Source organism: Bombus vosnesenskii, unplaced genomic scaffold, assembly GCF_011952255.1.
Source record: "Bombus vosnesenskii isolate JDL3184/JDL3185 unplaced genomic scaffold, Bvos_JDL3184-5_v1.1 scf7180000016279, whole genome shotgun sequence".
Lineage (NCBI taxonomy): Eukaryota > Metazoa > Arthropoda > Insecta > Hymenoptera > Apidae > Bombus > Bombus vosnesenskii.
In genome coordinates, this window is record NW_022884348.1 from 353,686 (window position 1) to 374,613 (window position 20,928).

The 20,928-nt window shown below is 45.2% G+C and overlaps 3 protein-coding genes across 5 annotated transcripts; 1 reads left to right on the plus strand and 2 right to left on the minus strand.

Annotated features, from left to right (window-relative positions):
- The first annotated feature begins 346 nt into the window (after positions 1–346).
- Positions 347–4,922, plus strand: LOC117242872 (SET and MYND domain-containing protein 4-like). The gene is made up of 9 exons (XM_033509912.1): positions 347–1,048; positions 1,170–1,320; positions 1,392–1,486; positions 1,634–1,838; positions 1,912–2,033; positions 2,118–2,522; positions 2,588–2,789; positions 2,917–3,132; positions 3,243–4,922. The coding sequence occupies exons 1-9, from the start codon at positions 664–666 to the stop codon at positions 3,577–3,579; spliced, it is 2,118 nt and encodes a 705-aa protein (XP_033365803.1). The 5' UTR covers positions 347–663; the 3' UTR covers positions 3,580–4,922.
- A 1,312-nt stretch (positions 4,923–6,234) lies between these two features.
- LOC117242883 (Y-box-binding protein 1) lies at positions 6,235–12,559 on the minus strand. Of its 2 annotated transcripts, XM_033509930.1 has the most exons (7): positions 12,397–12,559; positions 10,826–10,889; positions 9,986–10,019; positions 9,621–9,882; positions 9,215–9,525; positions 7,504–7,566; positions 6,252–7,154 (listed from the first exon to the last, which is right to left on the minus strand). In XM_033509930.1, the coding sequence occupies exons 1-7, from the start codon at positions 12,455–12,457 to the stop codon at positions 7,110–7,112; spliced, it is 840 nt and encodes a 279-aa protein (XP_033365821.1). In that variant the 5' UTR covers positions 12,458–12,559; the 3' UTR covers positions 6,252–7,109. The 2 variants fall into 2 exon arrangements, with proteins under 2 accessions (XP_033365822.1, XP_033365821.1); XM_033509931.1 differs by lacking the exon at positions 7,504–7,566 and having other exon boundaries at positions 6,235–7,154.
- A 550-nt stretch (positions 12,560–13,109) lies between these two features.
- Positions 13,110–20,118, minus strand: LOC117242867 (serine-rich adhesin for platelets-like). 2 transcript variants are annotated; one of them, XM_033509866.1, is made up of 6 exons: positions 19,535–20,118; positions 18,962–19,456; positions 18,298–18,881; positions 17,658–18,197; positions 15,065–17,593; positions 13,110–14,965 (listed from the first exon to the last, which is right to left on the minus strand). In XM_033509866.1, the coding sequence occupies exons 1-6, from the start codon at positions 19,783–19,785 to the stop codon at positions 14,802–14,804; spliced, it is 4,563 nt and encodes a 1,520-aa protein (XP_033365757.1). In that variant the 5' UTR covers positions 19,786–20,118; the 3' UTR covers positions 13,110–14,801. The 2 variants fall into 2 exon arrangements, with proteins under 2 accessions (XP_033365757.1, XP_033365756.1); XM_033509865.1 differs by having other exon boundaries at positions 18,962–20,118.
- Between the last annotated feature and the right edge of the window lie 810 nt (positions 20,119–20,928).

Consider the following 20,928-nt stretch of genomic DNA (forward strand, 5'->3'; position numbering starts at 1 on the left):
TATCTCCGTCGCGGATTCACCGCGGATGCGGCCGGGCCGCGAAATACCTGCGAAGCAGCCGAGCGAACGCGAATGGCCGTGATCGCGGTCGCGGTCGCGATATTTCGACGCGCGACGTCCGCGATTTCCGACGCGCGACTGACGATCCGAGAATCGGTCGCGAGCTTGACGGAGCAGACTCGCGGCGCTCGCTAACCGAGCGAAACGCGACGCGCGCGAAGCGGGCCTCGCGAGTCGCCTTCCACGCCACATTGCCCGCTTCTTCCTCCGTGCGTCCGAATCTTTCGATTTCTGGTAGCAACGAGAAGGTGAGGAGGACGCGCGAGATGGTGCAACAGCGGCGGCGGCGGCGGTGGCGGTGGCGGCAGCAGCCACGATAGACGCCGACGGAGACACGCTGGCAGAAGCGCGGCGCACTCGCGCGAGAATTCGAGACGGAAATAGCAAGGTCGACTTTGTCTAAAATTATTCGACCGGTTGGCGAAAGGGTCGCAACGGCTACAACGAAGCTACGTTCGCCATTCGTTCTCCTGGATCGTTCGCGACCCGATCTCGCCGCTTTTTTCGCTCGTAAACGTGCTATCTCTACCGTATCTGCCGAAATTCTGCCGAAATTCGCCGCTTTCGAGCGCGAGCGTTCACGGAGATTCGAGCGAGTTGGAGATGCAGCGAATTAACGCGATCGACGAGGCGCGAGCGGACTCATCTTACAGAGACCTGTGCTCGCTGGAGACTCTCAGATCCGGAAAGAAGGGATTCTTCCGAGATTTCAGCGAAAACGCGACGCGAGTCGCCGGAGAGCGGTGGATCTGCCAGGTTTTCGGACGGCTGACCAGCGACGAGCAAAGGATTCGAGCCATCTTCACCGATGCCAAGGTGAAGGACACGGTGTTGGAAACGTTGAATCGAACGGAGATTCTGTACCGCGGCAAGGACGCCGACGTGTCCAGAGCGAGGAGGCTCGAGGGATTCGAGGCCGCGACCGCAGGCGATCGACGGAAAGCTCTGTTGCTCTTCGGTCAAGCCGTTCTTCGCGCTCCCCTTCCAGGTTTGTTTCTCTCTTGGCGAGTAGACTCGCGACGATCCATCCGTCGATGGATCGTCCGATCGGTTTCCTTCCTCTCTCGCTCGCTCTCTCTCTCTCTCTTTTCCCCCTTGTCCCGTTTCAGGAAAATGCCGCACGGTCGATCGAGGTCTCGGACTACCGCTCGCGCTCCTAGCCAGAGCCGAGACGTTTCTCGCCTGCAACGAGCACGAGCTCGCCCTTCGCGATTTGAGTTTCGTCGAGGAAATGGACGGTGATCTGCCCAACGAGTTACGGTGAGCCTGGACGAGTCGAGACGACGAGGCGAAAGACGGGAACCCGGCTGAAAGGAAAAGTGCTGTTTCAGGACGATGTTTGCTCGGACGAAGGAGGCGTGCGAGACGTTCGTACGTGCGAACGGAAAGAAGCTGTTGCTCGCGAGAACATCGTCGCGAGATAAAGGTAGGTGAGTGGCGATTCGTGGCTGTCGCCCCAACGGAGAAGAACGGAGACGTTTGCTCCGTCGATCGATCGAAGGAATATCGCGAAAAGACGACGCGACGGAGAAACGCGCGTTTTTCGTTAGGTTCGCTTTCGATTCGTTCGCAGCTGCGGCCCGATTGGCCAGCGACGAGAATCCGCGGCTGCCGGGCGCCTCCACCTTGCTCGACATCGAGGAGACGGAGAACGCGGGCAAACGAGCGATCGCCGCCGAACCGATCGAACCGGGGGACAGGTTGGTCGTGGAGGCGCCGTACGCGGCTACTCTGCTGCCGGAATTCTTCGGTACGCATTGTCAACATTGTTTCTCGAGGTGAGTGACGGCTCGATTCCGCCGCGTACGCTCCATATCGGCAACTTTCTACAGATGCCCGTCGTCCTTTCAGATTCGTAGCACCGATAGGATGTCCGGACTGCAGCAGCGTCGCCTTCTGCGGCAGAGAGTGCAGAGACGCGGCGATGGCCAGCTACCATAAATACGAGTGCAAAGTTCTCGCGCTACTGATAGGTAGTATGGAACGAGCGATTCTCGAAATAATCGATATAGACGGTGTTTCGCACCGAGAGGCAACCGCTTTCGTCGTTTCGTCAGGTTCGGGTATGAGCGTTTTGAGCATGCTCGCTCTGCGAATGACCACTCAGAGCGGACTGACCGGCTGCATCGAGATCTGCCGCGCGTTAAGTTGCAACGAGAAGGAACAGGTCGCACGACCGTGCACGCAAGCACAGGCGAAACTTAGCAAGTCGGCGAAACGTCGTTCGAGAAGGAGGAAACTGCGCGATTCGAGACGCGAGCAACCCGCGGAGCGAGTCCCTCGTGGAACGGAGCGAGAGAAACTCGTGGAAGGAGACGCGGCCGATCTGCGGGTGTACGATCTCGTTACGCACGAAAAACACAGAACGGCTAAGGATTTCTTCGAGAGATCGCTGATGGCGGCCTTTCTTCTCAAGTGTTTGCAGAGAGTCGGCTTTTTCGAGACAGTGACGAGAGACGGAGGTACTTGAACGCGGTCCGTGTCGCGATCGATCGGCAATTTCAGCAGCGTGCTGTTCGCGTTTCAGAGACGCCCAACGATCGAGAAATCGCGGTGGCCGGCCTGTTGCTGAAACATCTTCAGCTGCTGCAGTTCAACGCTCACGAGGTGTTCGAGACGCGACTCGGAAACGAACATCGGTTCCGCGGTAGCAGGCCCCTTTACATCGGGGTGGCCATCTATCCGACCGTTGCACGCTTCAATCACGACTGTTATCCCGCGGTAACCAGGTACCCTACAGCTTTAGCTATACCGACCGACCGTTCATCGTACACCTACGCGCGTAGCTTTAACTCGATAAATCGTCCTCTCTCTCTCTCTCTCTCTCTCTCTCTCTCTCTCTCTCTCTTGCCACAGATACTTCGTCGGTCGATCTATCGTGATTCGGGCGATTCGCAGCCTCGGAGCCGGAGACGCGGTGGCTGAAAATTACGGGCCGATTTTCACCAAACGAAGCCTGGAGGATCGACGGAGAACTCTCGCCGCGAGATACTGGTTTCGTTGCGAATGTACCGCTTGCCGCGAAGATTGGCCACGCTTCGAGACTTTGACCAACGACATGGTCAGACTGAGGTGTGAACTTGTTTCTTCGACGTATAGTACCGCGTATTCGCGCCTGCATTCGCAAAGCGAGGCAGAGAGTGAGAGCGAGCGAGGGAGAGAGAATTGCTTTTCGATCGCAGGTGTCCGACCGAGGGATGCTCCAAGCTACACCCGCGTCCCCGAGATCCCGACAGATCCATCGAATGTTCGTCCTGTCGACGAAGAATCAACCTGCGAGAACCGATGGACCGGGTGCGCGAGTGCGAGCACCTGTACGCCGAGGGATTCGCCGCGATGGAGGAGGAACAACCCGAGAGAGCGTTGAAGGCGTTCTTCGAGGCAGCGAGCAAATTTCACAGAGTGGCCGTACCTCCTCACAAGGACACGCACCTGGCGGAAATCGCAGCCAGTGCCTGTATGGCGGACGAAGGCAACGTCTATCGGCCCGATTCCTTCCCGATCGCTTTCCGCGAGTGAATCTCAGCGGAGCCGATCGATTCCGAAACCAACGGGAAATCGAACGACCGTCGTACGCTCGTTCTAGGCAGCTTTCTCTCATCTTCAAGGTCGTTCGAATAAAGATGTTAAAAAACGTTGAGGAGCGCAACTTCTTTTGCTGAAATCGCGCGCGAAAGGATCGGGGAAAAGGGAGAAGAAAGTGAGCTCGACGCAAACGTAAGAAACTTCACCTTCGGTTCGTGAGTTTTGCGATTTTTTTGGCATTTATTTTTTATAATGCACATGTTTCGTGAAAAAATTAAATTCCGTATATGAAAGTAGCTTTTCAAAGTTTCGCATTTCGGTACAAAATTCACTGGGGTTTCGAGGAAATGAGAATATGAAAGATGCGGATCGGAAATCGGACAAGGAAAGGGTAAGGGTAAGGGTAAGGGTAAGGGTAAGGGTGAGGGTGAGGGTGAGGGTAAGGAGAGATGTAAGGATAAGGACAAGGACAAAGGTGAAAGCGAAGACAGGGATAACGGGGAAGGTAAAGATGAAGGTAAGGGGCAAGGACGAGGAGAGCAGGATGGATCGCCGGGGTGGTTTCGATCGAGCGGCGACACGTGGGACGCGCGCGGCAAACGCGGCGCATCCGTGTCGCGACCGGCAAGATTTACGTCTCCTCCTTTACGTGTAATTAGACGACTACCCTCTCTCTCTCTCTCTCTTCTTCGAGACACGGGAGCGTTCTCTCGATTCTCCCCTTTCTTTCGCTCCTTTTTCTTTTTTCATCATCCGTTCCGTCCCGCGCGATCCGGGACGACTCTCTCATCATCGAGATCGCTCCTCGCGAAAAGCTGAATTAAAACTAATTGACTGTCGCAGCGAGTGGTACGCGAATCGTGACGCGCGACCTTCTCGATCTCGTTCCTCGTGGAGAAACGAGCGCGATTTCAAAGACACGCGCCGCGCTAGGGGGAACGATACGAGAGTATCGAGAGCGCCGAGTACGATTCCTACTCGACGCATTTCCACAGGCCTTCGAAACGCGAACGCGCCGACGTTACAATTCGTTCGAGGGATCACCGTTCGCGACCGTGCGCGCTCCGTGCTCGCCGTTCACTTCAAACGCGGTACAAGTTCGACGTTACGTTGCCTGCTAGCATACTGGTCCGCGCACGACTCCTCTTTTTTTCTCTTTGCTTCTATTTCTTTTTTAATTCCGATATTCACTTCCAACACATGCATCGTTCTTTTTTCCGCATACAATTACAACGTTCTGCGTCCAGGAGTCGTTTACCTTATTTTCTTTCACGCTCTTCGTCTCCTCTTCCTCGTCGCTAGCTCGCGTCCCGCGGCAACACATCCTTCTGTATGGATCGCGTACAAAAAAACGCGAAACGTCAAGCAGCGCGCATTCGACGACGAATCGACGACGAACCGACGCGCTACTATCTTCCCTGTTCCCGCTTTCATTTCGATCGACCGCGGAGGAACACGAGGATCAGCAGTTGTTATTCCTCATTTTACGCTATATTTGTACGCATGCACGCACACACACTCTCCACTCTGTCTTCACCTCGTCGCTCTTTTCTCCCGATCGTGTTTCACCGTTCCAGGCTCTATCGCAAAAAGCACTCGAGGTGACTAACGCACAAGCCGTTTTAACGAAGATCGCAAAATAGCCTTACGATAGGACGATAGCGACCATAAAAAAGATTGCGATGACGACACAGACACAGATTGAGACAGAGACAAAAAAACTAAAAGATATCTTGTTCGCTTGAAATGAAATAAAATCTGATGCAACGAATTTGCGCGCTCAACTTCGAAGCGTTTGGAAAGAAAATTGTACATTTTATTTTCCGACGATAGAACTACAAACTAAAATTTAAAAAATTGTTCCGTTTTCATGCAAAAGTGTATAAATCTTTCGTCCTCTCTTATTCTCTCTCTCTCTCTCTCTCTCTTCCTCTCTCTCTCTCTATCTCTCCCTCCCTCTCTCTCTCTCTCTCTCTCTTGCTCTATCTCACTCGTTCGCGCATTCACTCGCTCGCTCGCTCATTTACTCACTGACAAACCGCAGGTTTGCATTGTCAATCGAGAGGAAATTTCCGACATCTCCGAGGATCGATACGTTCGAGCAACGACGGCAAAGTTCTTCCAACATGATCGAACGTTATCGACTCGTTACACCGAAAATTACGGCAAAAATTGATCGGATTCTCGGTTAACGCCTTACGCGTGACATCTCGTTGCTTATCGTCGGATAATACGTTTCGTGCCCTCCTGGGGCATCGATCGCGTCATTTGATACGAGCGATCGCAAAAGGTACCGCGCCAATTTGTTTCGCGTCACTAAATTACGCGATCGGACAGAAAATTCTATGAGATTTATAATTGGATTTAGTCGCTGATCATCGAACGAATCTTCTCGTTGCGATTTTGCAAAGCATTTATAAGCCACGAACCAACGAGGACCGAAGAGACAAAAGCGACACGACGGACGACTGGTTTTCGAAACGAATCGAACATTGCGTTTCAATGAAGGGGGAGGGGGGAAAAAAAAGAACGGAGTAATTTCGAGAGAAACTGAAACGATTAAGCTGGCTGGCACAATGACAGGTAAGCGCGCGTAGTAACGTATTCCTATGATTTCAGGGGCGCGCGCGCGCATTTACCGATTACATGTACACGGACAAGAGAAAAACTCTGCGAGCATCGCGTTAAACTCAAAGACATATATATATGCGTAAAACGATCGAATGCGTTTCGTTGAAGAAAAATTAAAACGTATGAAACAATAAATACGCAAAAACAAGAACAAAAATACCACTTTCGCCTATTCGAATTCGTATTGTGTAGCCCATCACCGTGTTTCTTCTCTTCTCTCTCTTCGTTGTTTCTTCCACGATCGAGATTACCTAACTTTCGTAACTTGACGCAGAACGAAATTCGTTGCGTTACAATCGCGCATTTTCTTTGCCATTTTCACCGCCGTCGTCGGACGAAATACTCCAAAATACACGACTTACCGCCGTTTCGTCCCAGTTCGCGGAATAAAACCGTCATTCATCGGCTACGTTTCTTTTCCGCGTCTCTTCCGATCGCTTTTTCTTACAATCTTTTGAATTTCGACGAGTGACGAGATTTACACAATCGAAAATCTGTAAATTTTCACAGAAATATAATGAAAAACGGTGGTCGTACGGCGGTAAGTCCAACTCGAGAGTTTGCTCGCTCGTAGTCGATACATGTCGTGGATCGTGTTTCTTCTTCGCGACGAGGCTTCCCAGCGTATTCTATCAACTAATTCCGGCAGCATATCGGACACGCTTCTTATTCTTCTTTCTCTGCCGGGGAGAGTGTGGAGCGATGTTCCGCAATTTCCTTCCATTTCTTGCTTTTTTTTGTTTCGCTTTTTTTTTTTTAACTTTTTTCATTTGTTATGTTATATTGTTGCTGCTGCGGTTGCTGTTGTCGTTGCTGTTGCTTCGGTGTATAACGGGTGTTGGTGTTATATATTAAAAGGAGTGTTTTTGTTGTAGTGGTACCATTACTCTTGGTTAAGCGGTGCTTTCGGTGGTGGTGTTCTGAACCGGCTGACTTTCCTGCAAGTCAAACGAACAAAGTTCAACGATCGTTTATGTTTGAATTAGGAGCCATGCTTTGCTGATTCGCAAAACAGACGGCAAAACGGAAGTAATTTTACGATAAGAAAGATGTACGACACGAAAGAGCGATGAAAAGCATCGAGGCGCGGAAACAGAATGTCCACGCTGAAAAGGATCGAGGCTAACGAGATACCGGGAGAAACTGATCCCAAGGTGTAAAGTGCAGAAAGAAAGAAGTGTATAAATGGTAAGTCGAGAATAGTTCCAGCATAGGAAAACGTAGAGCGATGGATGTACAATCGGAAGGATACGAAGCAAGGATCAGAGAAAAATAAAGCCACGTTACCTGTGGAGCAGGGACAGCGACAGGTGCATCCTTATCTTTAGGTGCATCCGACTTCTGCTCCGACTGAAAAGAGTACAAAAAGATACGTGCAATAGTGTGTGCTAAGCGCTACGCCAAAGATTCGTCAACGGACCGAACAGTCACGATTTCTGTGATCGCCGTGATAACGATACGACAGGAAACTAACGAAAGAGAGTGTGTGTGTGTGTGTGTGTGTGTGCGCGCGCGCGCGCGCGTGTGTGCAAATATAATTATATAAACACACACACGTATATATATATATATATACATACATACATGGACATAAATAAACAAGTGAATGACGAATGAATAGATGGGTGGATGGATAGATGGATTGGATGGATGGATTAGATGGATGGATGGATTGGATGGATGGATTGGATGGATGGATTGGATGGATGGATTGGATGGATGGATTGGATGGATGGATTGGATGGATGGATTGGATGGATGGATGGATGGATGGATGGATGGATGGATTGGATGGATTGGATGGATTGGATGGATTGGATGGATTGGATGGATTGGATGGATAGATTGGATGGATGGATGGATGGATTGGATGGATGGATTGGATGCATGGATGGATGGATGGATGGATGGATGGATGGATGGATGGATGGATGGATGGATGGATGGATGGATGGATGGATGGATGGATGGATTGGATGGATGGATTGGATGGATGGATTGGATGGATGGATTGGATGGATGGATTGGATGGATGGATGGATGGATTGGATGGATGGATTAGATGGATAGATGGATTGGATGGATGGATTGGATGGATGGATGGATTGGATGGATGGATTGGATGGATGGATTGGATGGATGGATTGGATGGATGGATGGATTGGATGGATGGATGGATTGGATGGATTGGATGGATAGGTAGATAGATTAATAGATAGATACATAGATGAATAAATAAGTAGAGAGTTAAAGAAAAGAAATTGAACAAATGTACAAACTTGAACTAAACTTAGAATAGGATAAAAAAGAAATGGGAGTACAACGTAGGAACAGAAGAAACACGTAATATGTGCGATCCGTTGATTACGATGCGAGTATTTACAAGTGTATCGTACAAAGAAGAACTAAAGATTCGAAAACGAACAATGCAAAATCTCCGGACTAGCTTTCTAATCGATCCATATAACCGTTCATACTAGAGTTATCCCTTTTTACAGTCGATTCGAAATAACGAATCGATAAACGAAAAATCGTATAGGACAAAGTTACAACTGAAAATAATTCTTGGCGTATACTTAAAGAGAACGATGACGGTAGCGCATCGAATGGTTTTCGAAGTATATAGAATGACTCTAAATCTACTACGAATTTGTCACGAGATATCTAATAGGGAAATCGAAAGGTTTTTATCGAATCGATAACGGAATCTACCATGCAGGATTATCGAGTTACTAAGCTGAGCGAAACACCAGACAATGATTTCCGTGGCGTCGCGTTATTCCTGGGCCGATTCTCCGGTAATCGAGGTTCGAAATATACGACGATAGAGTGAGCGAGAGCTAGATCGAGTAGACTAGAGGAGTTAAGAAACGATTAACGAGAAACAATGATAATTTCACGCTAAATGGAGCGATAGAAAGCAAAGACCGAAGGATAGGTTCGATATCGCAAAAGTCGCTAGAAAAACAGATTAGATGAGAAGGTAATCGTTACGGACTTTTACTTGGCCGTCCTGGCTACGAGGACGACGCGGAGGTCCGCCACCTCTTCCCCCGCGGAAATTACGACGGAAGTAACGACGAGAGGGTCCTCCGCGTCCACGACCGCCACCACGTGGCACGCCTCCGTCCCCGCCAGTCTCGCCACCTTGTTCGCCACCGTCGCCGGTGTTATCTCCTTGTTGTTGCGCCGATGGACCAGAACGGCGCGATCCACGATAGTAGCCATCGTATTGTCGTCGAACCCTGTAACGTCGTTGCTGTCCGCCTCCCTCGCCGACATTCGCTTCGTCCCCGGTCTTACCCTCACCTGGAACCAACAGTGAGCAAACGTGTTTATCCTACCTTCCACCATTCCATTTGAAACTCGACAACAAAAGACAACATTAACCGCCTTTTACTCACCGGTTTCGTAACCGTCTTGACCTTCCCGAGGTCTACGTTGAGGTCGAGTGTTTCCACGTCTTTGACTGATGTACCAATGACCTCCGCGATACCCACGTCGCCTGTCGGCAGCATAAGGCGAACCTTTTACTGCTTCCCCGGATGGACCGGTAACGTTGGCCGCTTCATGACCCTTCTCGCCTATTACCACGTCAAATTCGACCACTTCACCGTCGCCGACACTGCGCACAGCTTTCCTTGGGTTGTTCTTCACGATGGCTGACTATAAGTGCAGAAAATTATCATCGTGATCAGCGATTCGCATATACGAAATCCAATCGTAGCTCATTTCTTTCAACTACTACCAAAATAAATGTACTACTCACTTGATGAACAAATACATCCTCCTTGGTGTCGTTCCTAAAACAAATCAAACGAATCGTTAAACGATCGAATTATCGAAGAGGAGACGAGTTTGTTTGCGATTCGAGGAAAATTTGTTGTGCGTCTGGGAACATGGACCAAATGGAAAGTATTTCCATGTGCGATCCAATGGATGTCCAGACAGTCGTTTTCTCTACCACCGTGTACTTGAAACGATACCATTGAATACGCGCAAACGGCGCGAACAAAGGTACGAATGAGCGGTGGTAATTCGATTGCGACAACTTTCTGCCGAAAAAAATGTCCGACTATTTACTTTTCTCTGACCTACGAAAAACTCGCGTTACAACGAAAATCGTTGTGCTGCGCGAAAACGAACGATGCTTTGGCCACTGTGCAAAGGCATAGCGCATCCGATAGCTACTCGTACATACACGCGTACACACACGTGTATATGGTATATGTATAGTGACGCGAAGAAGGGAAAGGAAGAGAATGAAAAGGAACTAGAAAAGAAATAGCATAGAGTGGGGTGGAGTGCCATGGACTAAGGTGGGGATGCGGATAGGAAAATGCTAGAAATAGCCAAAGATAAAGGAGGAACCGTGGACGAACGAATGTGATTTGGCGATGCACGTGTCGAAGCAAGCGTCTATTTTGCCAATGATAGAACGTTTGGATCGAGCTTGAGAACGATCCCGCGTTAGAAAAGCTTCGCCAACCATTCCGAGTTCGGTCGAAATTTAGAGATCCACATCTTCTCGATACGATCGATCGATCGATCGATCGATCGAAAAGACAAGAAAAAAACAAATGAAAAACGGTAAATCGTTGTTACTAACCTGTTGATGAATCCGTACCCACTCTTCACGTTGAACCACTTTACAGTCCCGGTCACTTTGTTAGCTGAAACCCAACAAAAACAAAATAGTACTAATTAAATATCTAGCACACACAACGTTATGCGTCGCGTTAGTCGATAAAAGCATCCTCGATAAACAAATCAATTGAGCCATTTCTCGGGAATCCGGCGATTCGATTTGTTCGAAAAGGTAGAAACCGGAGCAGCCGGTACGGCTAAATATCGGAATTGATAAAACGACAGCGTGAAAACCAAAATCAATGGTGATATATTAAAAATGCCTCGTCCGCTCTGAATAAACGCACCACTGATCTAATTGTAAAATCAAGGCACGTATATTGTTTAGCTTGTATCCTCTTTGCAACAAGTATTTAGATTACCATTCGTGAGAAATATTTATATTTACTAACTGTTGCGATGTGTTCGTAATCAAAAGCCAATTATTCTTAGGATAATTCCATGTTTATATAGCAAACAGCCCGCGTTACCGATCGTTCGCAGCAGGGTAAACAATACGCTGAAATTTTGGAATTCGCTTGGGTAACAGTTTCTTGGACTTTTGCCCGTTAACATTTCAATTTTCCTTCGAATCGTATCAACGAACGAGAATATCCAGTTCTAGATGGAAAGGAGCAGCGATCTGTAAAGACCCGATGTTTCTGAACTTCAACTGAAAATGCAGTTTCGCTCCTATTTCGTTTTTCGTTCGAAGAAAGTAAATTTCCGCGAAGCCAATCTAAAGTGGAAGCTGACGACGACAGCGCGCTCAAGTCCGTTCCGAAAACGAATCGTTCGAACGGAAGCGAACATTTAACGAATAGGTATACCGAAACTTACGTAACCCAACTAGTGTTTAGGTCGATTTACGAAAAACACGTTGAAAACGTACGGGAAAGGCAGTAGGGAAATTTCCAGAAATTACTACTGCATGTAACTATGACGTAACTACAATGTAACCACGAATTACAGATTATATATTTTATTTGTTCGATACACGGGTTAAGGTTATGATGTAAACGTAAATCGCAGGGTGAAATAAAGAGGGATAACGAAACGAAGTAAGATGGAGTAAAGAAAAACAAGAAAACGGAAAGAAAAAGAAAAAAATGAACGCATTCTAATCTACACGTTTCTATTCTCTTCCGTTTTTTATTTTTTCATCATATTTGAATTGAAGAGAAATTTCGTAGAACTCGATGTTGGATAAGCGCGTGTAAGCTATTCCGTTTCGGAAAGAGAGAGAGAGAGAGAGAGAGAAGGAGGGAATAACTCTAGAGAGAGGGAGTGGGGAGGGACGAAAGAGAAATAAACGTATTGGAAATTCGATGATCTTCTATGGAAAAAATTGGAGAAAATGTAGATAAAGCAAAGAGGAATGGTAACCGGCTTGCCGGACGCATGCCACATGGCTGAACGTCTGCTGCTCTCATAGACGCCATTATTACATGCGGGCGATCGTCGCAGAAACCAACACGCTCTCGTTCTAGTTGATTATCATACCGGCAAACTAAACGCGACACGATATTTAAGGTACATGCACGACTCGCTTACCGATGATCAGCTTCTGCTGGCCAGCCTTTGGTTGTTCGGGCTGTTTTTCCGGGTCAGCCATGGTGGTGGTGTTAAGGTGTTAAGACACGCCGCTGCCGAACCTAGATGTTCCCGTCTTTCTGGTTGTGGTGTTGGTTCCCTTCTAATGTTCCCAACATGGCTGCGCCTCCAGGCGACCGTACAAACATCCTTCCCGTCTAACGAGCTCTATGATAGGTTGGCTCGCAAACAAACCCGCTCGTTTGACCAATCCTGGCTAGAGTTTCACGGAACGCGCGTGACGTAACTCACGCGTTACTTCCTCGGTTTCTTCCTCGCACGCTCGCTCTCCACCATGCTTTTTTCCTCGTTCGGCCGCGCGCGCCTTTACTTTTCTGTTCGATCCTTTTTACCGATCGCTAACCATTTAACGATATCGATACAATTTACAATACTTGACGTTTCTTCTTTTCGCGTCTCTTCTCCCTTCTTCGTTCCTTTCTTCTTCTTTTTTTAATTGTGCTTTCGTTCCGAATTTCTGCCCCTCTCTGTCTCCCCCCGCCCCTCCTCGCCCTCCTTCTCGCCGTTCAGTACCAATGAAATTTGATTAGACTTTTTCACCGCTTTGGCTTACCACCAAATCTAAAACGACATTTCCAACGGAATTTGGATTGACGATACAATTTCGCGTCGGAACGCTCTTAATATTAGCCGCGAATAACATTGCTACTAAATTCTTGTACTAGAATTATTATTTGTTTTTGTAATACAAACGTAGAGCAGTTATTGGGATATCGTGACAAGCATTGACGTACCGTTCGTACTTATAATAATTTTAACGACATTACCGGATAGATTTTATGTCACCTTGTTTTGAAACACATATCAGAGGCACAAGATACAGGTCATAGGCATATATCGGCACGATTTTTAACGAACGAACCTTTTACAGTGAAATTCGACTAACGCTATAAACTACGAAACCGAATCGTAGCGGATACACAGTGGAATTATGTAGTTGTATTATTAGTATACATACATATGTACATATAAACAACCAAGGACAAAGGTTGTGAGGGAAAACCACATCGCAAGTGTAAAATGTATTTCTCCAACACTATTGGTATTCGTATTTCTGACATTTTTCAAAGTTTACAACGTTTCCTTACGGAGATGATATATCTGCCTGAAAATGTAGAAAAAAATAATTACGCATTTTTTACAACATGGCATAGAGAACCGCACCTGTATGTTCCGTTAGCGCCTCTCTATCACGTTACTTTCACATATCGATTGAGTATTTTGTGCTCCTCGATCTTAAGATACAATCGTTCGATTATAAACGTCATGAACGTTTCGCTTACTTTTTTATTTGACGTACTTACGCCAATTTGTCGGCGAGCGTTAATACTCTTTGTTGCCCTTTTACTTCTTCTTCACCCATTCTCTTTTACAATTGTTTTACTTTTTCCTCTGTATCGAATAAAGGAGACAAAAGTGATCTCCGTTTACACACCTATAAGTCTTATTTCTATATCCGAACTAGCTATCGTATCAAGAAAAAAGGAAAAGGGATAAAAGTATCATGAAAAATAAAAACGAAATAAACTATTGCAATTGACGATTTCATCGCGTTCAAAACAAAAAATATGTTTATCGATATGTCGGAAATTTGTAAATTGATGACTTATTTCAAAACACGAAGCGTTTTCGTCGCTCGAACCTTTTTGTTTGCGTAAAAAAATACAAAAGAAAATGTTTAAAAAGAAGAAAAAAGGAAAAAAAAGACAGAAAATTTACAATAATTAAATATCGTATGTCCAAAACATTTTAGTGGCCGGATATAGTATAAATGTCACTCGAATAAATATGAAGAACCTTTAACGTTTATCAAAACTCGATTCTTGGTAAGAAGTTAGCAGATAAAGGATAATTAGCGTCATCGACGATTCATAGATCGATGAACGTTTAAAGTTAAATATACAATGTTCCGTGAGCAAACACGCTTGTAATAGGTATTCGATTTTCCTTAATAAAACAATCACGCATTTTATTCTTCTATATATCTGTACGTGTATATATATATATGTATATACATATATATATGCATGTGCATTACACGTAATGTAACTTAAGCAGACTTTAACACAGTGATAGATAAAGACCCGCTTTAACATTTTCGTATGTACAAGATGGATAAGATTAACAATGGTGAAAACTGTAACGTTAAAATGTCGATTCTATTCTATAATTCTGTTCTCAGTGCAATAGAACTGCATGAATTTGAGGGGCATCGTTTTTTGACAAGATTCTGCCGAATTACGATGCTAGAATTACAGAATAACGGTATTAAAAAATCAAATAACGCGTTTACATATTTCCACGATGAATATTCGAAAAGATGCTAGCGAGATTTACATTCTCCATCATCTCAGTTTTCTGGTCCGTGTATTTCTGGACCTTGAAGCGGTAGAGCCACTGCCGATACTGAACATACCAGGCGTGGAAGCATTAAATGTCGTTGTGGAATTTGTTGTGCCGAAGTTGATGGATGGAGTTGTTGTTGGAGCGGAGAAATTAAATCCTGTACCTGAATTGTTTAAAATGTATTAATCGAAATGTATAACCGAGGATACGAGAAGATATTAGCGTAATTAAAGTTGTAAGAAAGATAGAGAATAGTTTTCACCTGAATTCGAAGTTGTCGTGCCAAACTGGAAAGGTGCTGAAGCGGAAGTATTGTTATTGTTGCCAAAGGCAAACGCGGTAGCGTTCTGTTGCGGTGGTTTTTGGTTTGCTCCAAAGGTGAATATTCCAGAGGTGTTGCTTTCGTTCGCATTAGCGTTTCCAAAAGTGGGAGTAGAGGACACGTTGGGAGTCCCAAAGGTGGAAGATTGTGCTCCAAACGGTGATGCCTTGTTGCTGTCACTAAATGCTGGTGGACCGTTTGCTGTGGATGCAGTTCCCATGCCGAACGTAGGGTTCGACGAGATAGAGACGTTTTGCCCGGCGAACGTGTTATTCGGCACGGAAGAATTGAAATGACCGGTAGTACTGTTCGCGGCTCCAAACACGGGAGCACCACCGGTATTGTCGCGTCTGAATATCGAGCTCATACCAAAGTTTTGCGAGGCAGGAGTTGGCGCTCCTGGATTCTCCTTGTTTTGATTTTGCGAGGCAAAGTCGGGGGTACCGGTAGTTGTAGTGCCAAAAACCGGGACGGATGCGTTGCTCACGGGAATGTTGGTAGAACCAAAAGTGGAAGCGGTCGAATTGCTGGATACATTTGCAGCGCCGAACGCCGATGACGTAGTTGGTTGCGTCGAACCGAATAACGTCGAACCGCTGTTGCTTCCAAATACTCCCGAACTGCTTTTGAAACTCGTACCTGTTGCCGAATTCGCCTGACCAAAGATGTTGCTCGTCGTAGAAAACATAGATATCGAGGTGGTCACATTCGCGTTTGAGAACAAGTTACTACTGACGTTGCTTGTTCCGCCGGTGTTTATTCCGGATGTGGATGTACTCGCGCTAGAACCGAACATCGGAATGGAAGTTGTGTTTATTGCTCCCATAGATGACCCACCGGCTATGCTCGAGAAGATTGGCATCGAATTCGTGGATGCGAATCCAGCAGAAGTAGTGGCAACGTTAGAACCAAAAACTGACGTGGTCGTGCTCTTTGGCAGAGTAAAGGTAACTGTGCTGACGCTCAAGTTAGACGTACCAAAAACTGGCTGATTACTCACTGTCGTTGTCCCAAAGATCGATGGAGCGGATGGCGAGTTAGTAAATATCGAGCCGGTATTCGGAGTGATCTGAGCCGTGCTACTATTGATCGTCGACGTCGTCGACGTCGACGATGAAGCTCCAAAGCTCGATGGCAAATTATTGTTCGCAACAGCGAATGGACCTACATTCGAGGTACCGGTAGCTGTATTTGTCGTCATCGATGCTTTACCGAAAGAAAAGCCAGCTTTGCTATCGTTTACGGACGAACTGGACGAAGGATGCGATGCAAAGGTCGAGTCTGTCGATGATCCAAATGTAGGTAAGCTAACTTTTGGGTTTGCTTCGAAACCGGTATTAGCTGAGCTTGCACCCGTAACGCTATTAGCTTGCGTGCCACTATTACCATTATTCGAAGGCGTCGCTGCGTTAGGAATCATCGAAGCCTGTCGAGACGTACTTGTCGAAGCTCCAAACGTTTCGCTATTTACTGACGCATTCCCTGCTGACCCAAATACGAATCCTTCGGACTTGGTGGACGTTGTCGATGGATTATTGGTTTTGGTTCCAAATGTAAACAACGGCGTCGATACGTTCACGTTCGATTTTGTACTCAATGCGTCATTCGAGCCAGTAATATTTGCAATACTTGTGAATGGCATAACGTTTGCTTTCGTGTCGATCGATGTAAATCCCGTATTCTGTTCTCTCTTTTCCGCGACAGTGCTTAAATTTGCTGGATTTGTGTGTGGCGATGTGAAGATCATACCGCCTTTCATATTTCCGATCGATACGTTCACACTCGTCGAACAGATTGCTGCAACTTGCGAAACGTTTGTCCTTGGGTTGCTTTGACTCGGCTCGTTTTTAGTGTTTGCTGCAGTCGTACTCATAGAAATCACCGAAGATATTGGCGCAGCAGTGGTAACATTCCCAAAAATGGTAGTTGTTGCGGGAACAGCAAGTAGAGGGGATTTATTATTGGCAGACACGGTATCGAACACGAACGTGGTACCAATCGGCAAAGTACTTGTCGCTGATGTGATCGTAGTTGATTTGTTAGAATCGAAATTTTGTACGTTAAAGCTCATCGAACTAGTCGTAGTTGAGTTCGAAAGAACAGGCTGAGATACGATTTCAGATTTCGTAGTCGAAAGCGTAACCCCAAGAGTAGAATTGATCGTTTTATCTGCCACGGAAGTTAACACGTTTTCAATTTTCCTCTCAGACGTATCGGCAAACTGAACGTTCGTATTCGAGGAAGTATTTTTGACTGGTAAATTAAAAGCCACATGTTTTGGTGACTTCGTATTCGATTCGCTGCTACCAGGACTAGGTGCCACAGCCGATGTGGAGATGGGTGTGGTATTAACGTTCGTAGTGGTAGTCGAAGAATTAAGGGTCGCACAAGTGACAGTACATGCGACAGACTTGACGGCATTTACTTCTTCCGCTTGAATCACCACGTCTGGATTAATCCGACTGGCACCTGGAAACAAAAACGAATATTCGTAAATTAAAAATGAACGTACTCACATGTTGAATTTCCTTACCTTTACCAGATATGGCATCAAACATGCTTTGAAGTCTTGCTTTCATGCTCGTTTGCCTCATGTCTGTAATATCTTCCTTCTTTATCTCTTCTACATCGTCGGTAGTAAACTTTGCTCGTATATTACCCTGCTCTTCGACCAACATCCGTAACTTCTCATTTCTTTCCGGTTCTGCCCTCATAAATAACTTGTGTGTTAACTTGGCTGATTCGATGGACTCGATCGATTCTACGGAATTATCTTTATCGCTATTCTGCGCATTCAAACGTTTTATGTGTTTGCGGTCTGATTCATTTTCTATACTTTCATTGTTAAAATTTCCTTTTGCTTTTAAAATTCCCTTCAACGGTGAATGTTCTTGTAGCTTATCGGCAGAGTTACACGCATGTGAATTATTTTTTCTCTCCTTTAACTCGTAGTCAGGACATTTTGAGCTTGTGCTGTGAACTTGTGCTACCGTTTCAGTACTAGCACTTTGAACACATTCCAAAGATTTAAAATGCTTTTCAAAATCTGGGGTTCCGCTTCGTGAAAAGTCTCCTAAAATAAACAAACCAAATGTAAAACAAGTCCAAGTATTTTATCGTTGTCGTTATCGTTACCATTACAAGATTACAAATTATTTCGACCTACTACTTACTAGCTTTCCTTTTGACGCCAGAAACAACGTGCTTGCTAGAACTGAGTGAATTTATAATATCGTAACACGACGGTGTTTTAGTACGTTTCGTGGGTCGAATAATTTTATTACTTTGGGGAGAAATATCTTCTTCCGATTTCAAGGATTCTTCTCTGCTCCTTTTCTGCTTTGTTTCATCCTGTACCTCAAATTCCTTACTAGCAACGATATCTCTTCGTTGTTTCTTTGCCGGGTCGTAAGCCACATCTTCCCTCGAAGCGTGTCTTTTTAGCGATATCTCCCTTAAAGCTTGGGCAACGCTAGGCGAGGAACAACTATTGTCAGAGTGACGCACATTCGACAAAATATTTTGCTTCGATGGTGGAGAATATCGTATGGTATGAGACGGTGCTACTCTAACTGTTGCCGGCGTCCTTGTTTTCATAGACTTCACATTTATCAATGGAACTGAACTAGCATGGAGATTTACTTTTGGAAATTGCCCTACCCGATATTTGGATTGATGAGCCAATTTGTTGCTCGCTTCAGTAGCATATTTAGTCAATCGAGCCGTAAGTCCTGGAGAGGTTACGTCATTGTATACTCTGCAATTATATTACAAATTTTTGTACTCGCACAGAGCTGCGAATATCTATGATCGATTAAGATAGTTTAGGCTACTTACTTGGGATCAATGTTGTATCTAGTCGATGCTAAGAGAGGCCCGCTAGCTGTTTGAATAGCTTTTCTTTCTCCTACTTTTGTATCTACTTTAGCAGTTACGCTAGAATCCCATGAAGAACCTTCAGCGTCAAAATACGTTGAATTTTCTACCTGCATCAGAACATGATTCTGTCCATACAGAGGAGACGGTGGTCTCTTTGATAATACTTGACCAGAAGGTGACAACTTAAACGTTTGATTTTCTAATTCCTCTTTATTTCGTGACAACACTGGTGTCGAAGTACGTTTTGTAACAAAGGAATCGTGATCGTATGACGAATGTTCGGAATTAGGATAAAAATACATTTTCGAACTGATATCGCTTGACACATTGGCTTTTGGTAAATTTTTTGGAATTGGGCTAATCTGCGTGATCGATCCAAAATGGGAAGAACGTTTCTTAGTTGGATAAGGATCGGTACTAAGCTGATAATTCGATCCTCGTCGTCTTTCCATCCTAGAGTAGGGTCGTCTTTCGGTTAGATATCGCTTTCGAAAACGGCGAATCGCAGCCTCAAAAAATTGTCGGATATACAGGTATACGTGATCGATGACGGTTCCGAAACTCGTACGAACTTCGAAAGAAATGTGTTTACAGTAATCCAGTAAAAGGAACGCGTGCGGCGACAATAAGCTGTCGTTGATAATTAAAAAATAGCACGCATAAATCGTAAGAAACAATGAAATGGTAAGAATAAAAATCGATCCCCAAACGTTGTACAGAAACACGCACCCACTCAACACACTTACTAAAATGATCACACTCCGATTTCTTAATTCCCACATATTATTTCAAACAAATAACCTCTCCATGTTTGAAAAGAGCACATTCACTGAATTACCGGAACCTTGCTGCGTTATACTCGACGACATTATCGACGTAGCAACTACTACGTAGTACATATTAATTATCGTCTTCCCAGTTATTAACATATTTTTTAATTTATTAGAAAAAAATTTCGACTAAAACTTTACATTTTCTTATTAAATCGCCGATCAAATGATGATTTCTATAAAATATTTTACAACCTCTATTACGATCAACCTTCCGCTATTATAGTACGACGGTCATACTATAGCATGGCGGTCAAAAATCCAAGTATACAGTCGAATAAGTGAGTCATTATAGCGAGTCACATAGAATCGAATAGCGAGCGTATAATTACAGAGTAGCATTGAGCGAGCAACAATTGGATTGGCAAATGTGCCTGCGGATTTTGTCAATACATTTGTCGCACATTTTTTTGTTTTGCCGACGTGTATATCTTTTTCTTGTTGTTTGGACTTTCACCTTTAATTTAATGAAAAAATTGTATCGATTAGTTATTTAATTTCGTTTTTATCCCAATTTAAAAATGGATTTCGAAAGCGAGCATATCAGACATATTTTAATGTATTTTTTCCGAAAAGACAAGACCGTAGCGCAAGCACAGAGGAAGATATGTGCCATGTTTGGGACAGAAGCCGTGAACGAAAATCAGTATCAACAATTGTTTGGGATCTTTCGTTCTAGTGAAAATGCTCGGCAATCTAGTAAACATGGCTTCCCAGATTACGTTGATGATAGCATTATCAGGCACATTATCGATAGAGATTTTAAATACACAACGCGTAAAATTGCAAAGGACTTCCATGTACCGCATGAATACGTTATAAACAAATTAAAACAGCTTACGTGTTACAAGGAACTGAATTTATGGCTCCGTTATGAGCTTGACGAAAGTCATTTGACGTAACGCATTAGCATCTGCGATTCGCTTCTGAAACGCAACAAAATTAATCCATTTCTGAAACGACTGATTACTGGTGACGAAAGGTGGATATTTTATAACAAGGATAATCGGGAAAAACCGGACATGAAGCAAAACGAACGAATGATGGTACTGTTAATTTGGTGGGATTATAAAGGACTTCTGTACTTTGAACTTT

What these genes read in the sequence shown, in the direction of transcription:
- LOC117242867 (XM_033509865.1), bottom strand. Translation starts at nt 19,785, where the DNA reads ATGTGGGAATTAAGAAATCGGAGTGTGATCATTTTAGTAAGTGTGTTG. An exon ending in TGGCGTCAAAAGGAAAGCTA is followed by an intron (nt 18,198 to 18,297) that starts GTAAGTAGTAGG and finishes TGTTTATTTTAG; the next exon opens with GAGACTTTTCACGAAGCGGA. An exon ending in TGATGCCATATCTGGTAAAG is followed by an intron (nt 17,594 to 17,657) that starts GTAAGGAAATTC and finishes TTTTGTTTCCAG; the next exon opens with GTGCCAGTCGGATTAATCCA.
- LOC117242872 (XM_033509912.1), top strand. Translation starts at nt 664, where the DNA reads ATGCAGCGAATTAACGCGATCGACGAGGCGCGAGCGGACTCATCTTAC. An exon ending in GATCTGCCCAACGAGTTACG is followed by an intron (nt 1,321 to 1,391) that starts GTGAGCCTGGAC and finishes GTGCTGTTTCAG; the next exon opens with GACGATGTTTGCTCGGACGA. An exon ending in TGTCAACATTGTTTCTCGAG is followed by an intron (nt 1,839 to 1,911) that starts GTGAGTGACGGC and finishes TCGTCCTTTCAG; the next exon opens with ATTCGTAGCACCGATAGGAT.
- LOC117242883 (XM_033509930.1), bottom strand. Translation starts at nt 12,457, where the DNA reads ATGGCTGACCCGGAAAAACAGCCCGAACAACCAAAGGCTGGCCAGCAG. An exon ending in TCAAGACGGTTACGAAACCG is followed by an intron (nt 9,526 to 9,620) that starts GTGAGTAAAAGG and finishes TGTTGGTTCCAG; the next exon opens with GTGAGGGTAAGACCGGGGAC. An exon ending in TCGCTGTCCCTGCTCCACAG is followed by an intron (nt 7,155 to 7,503) that starts GTAACGTGGCTT and finishes TTTGACTTGCAG; the next exon opens with GAAAGTCAGCCGGTTCAGAA.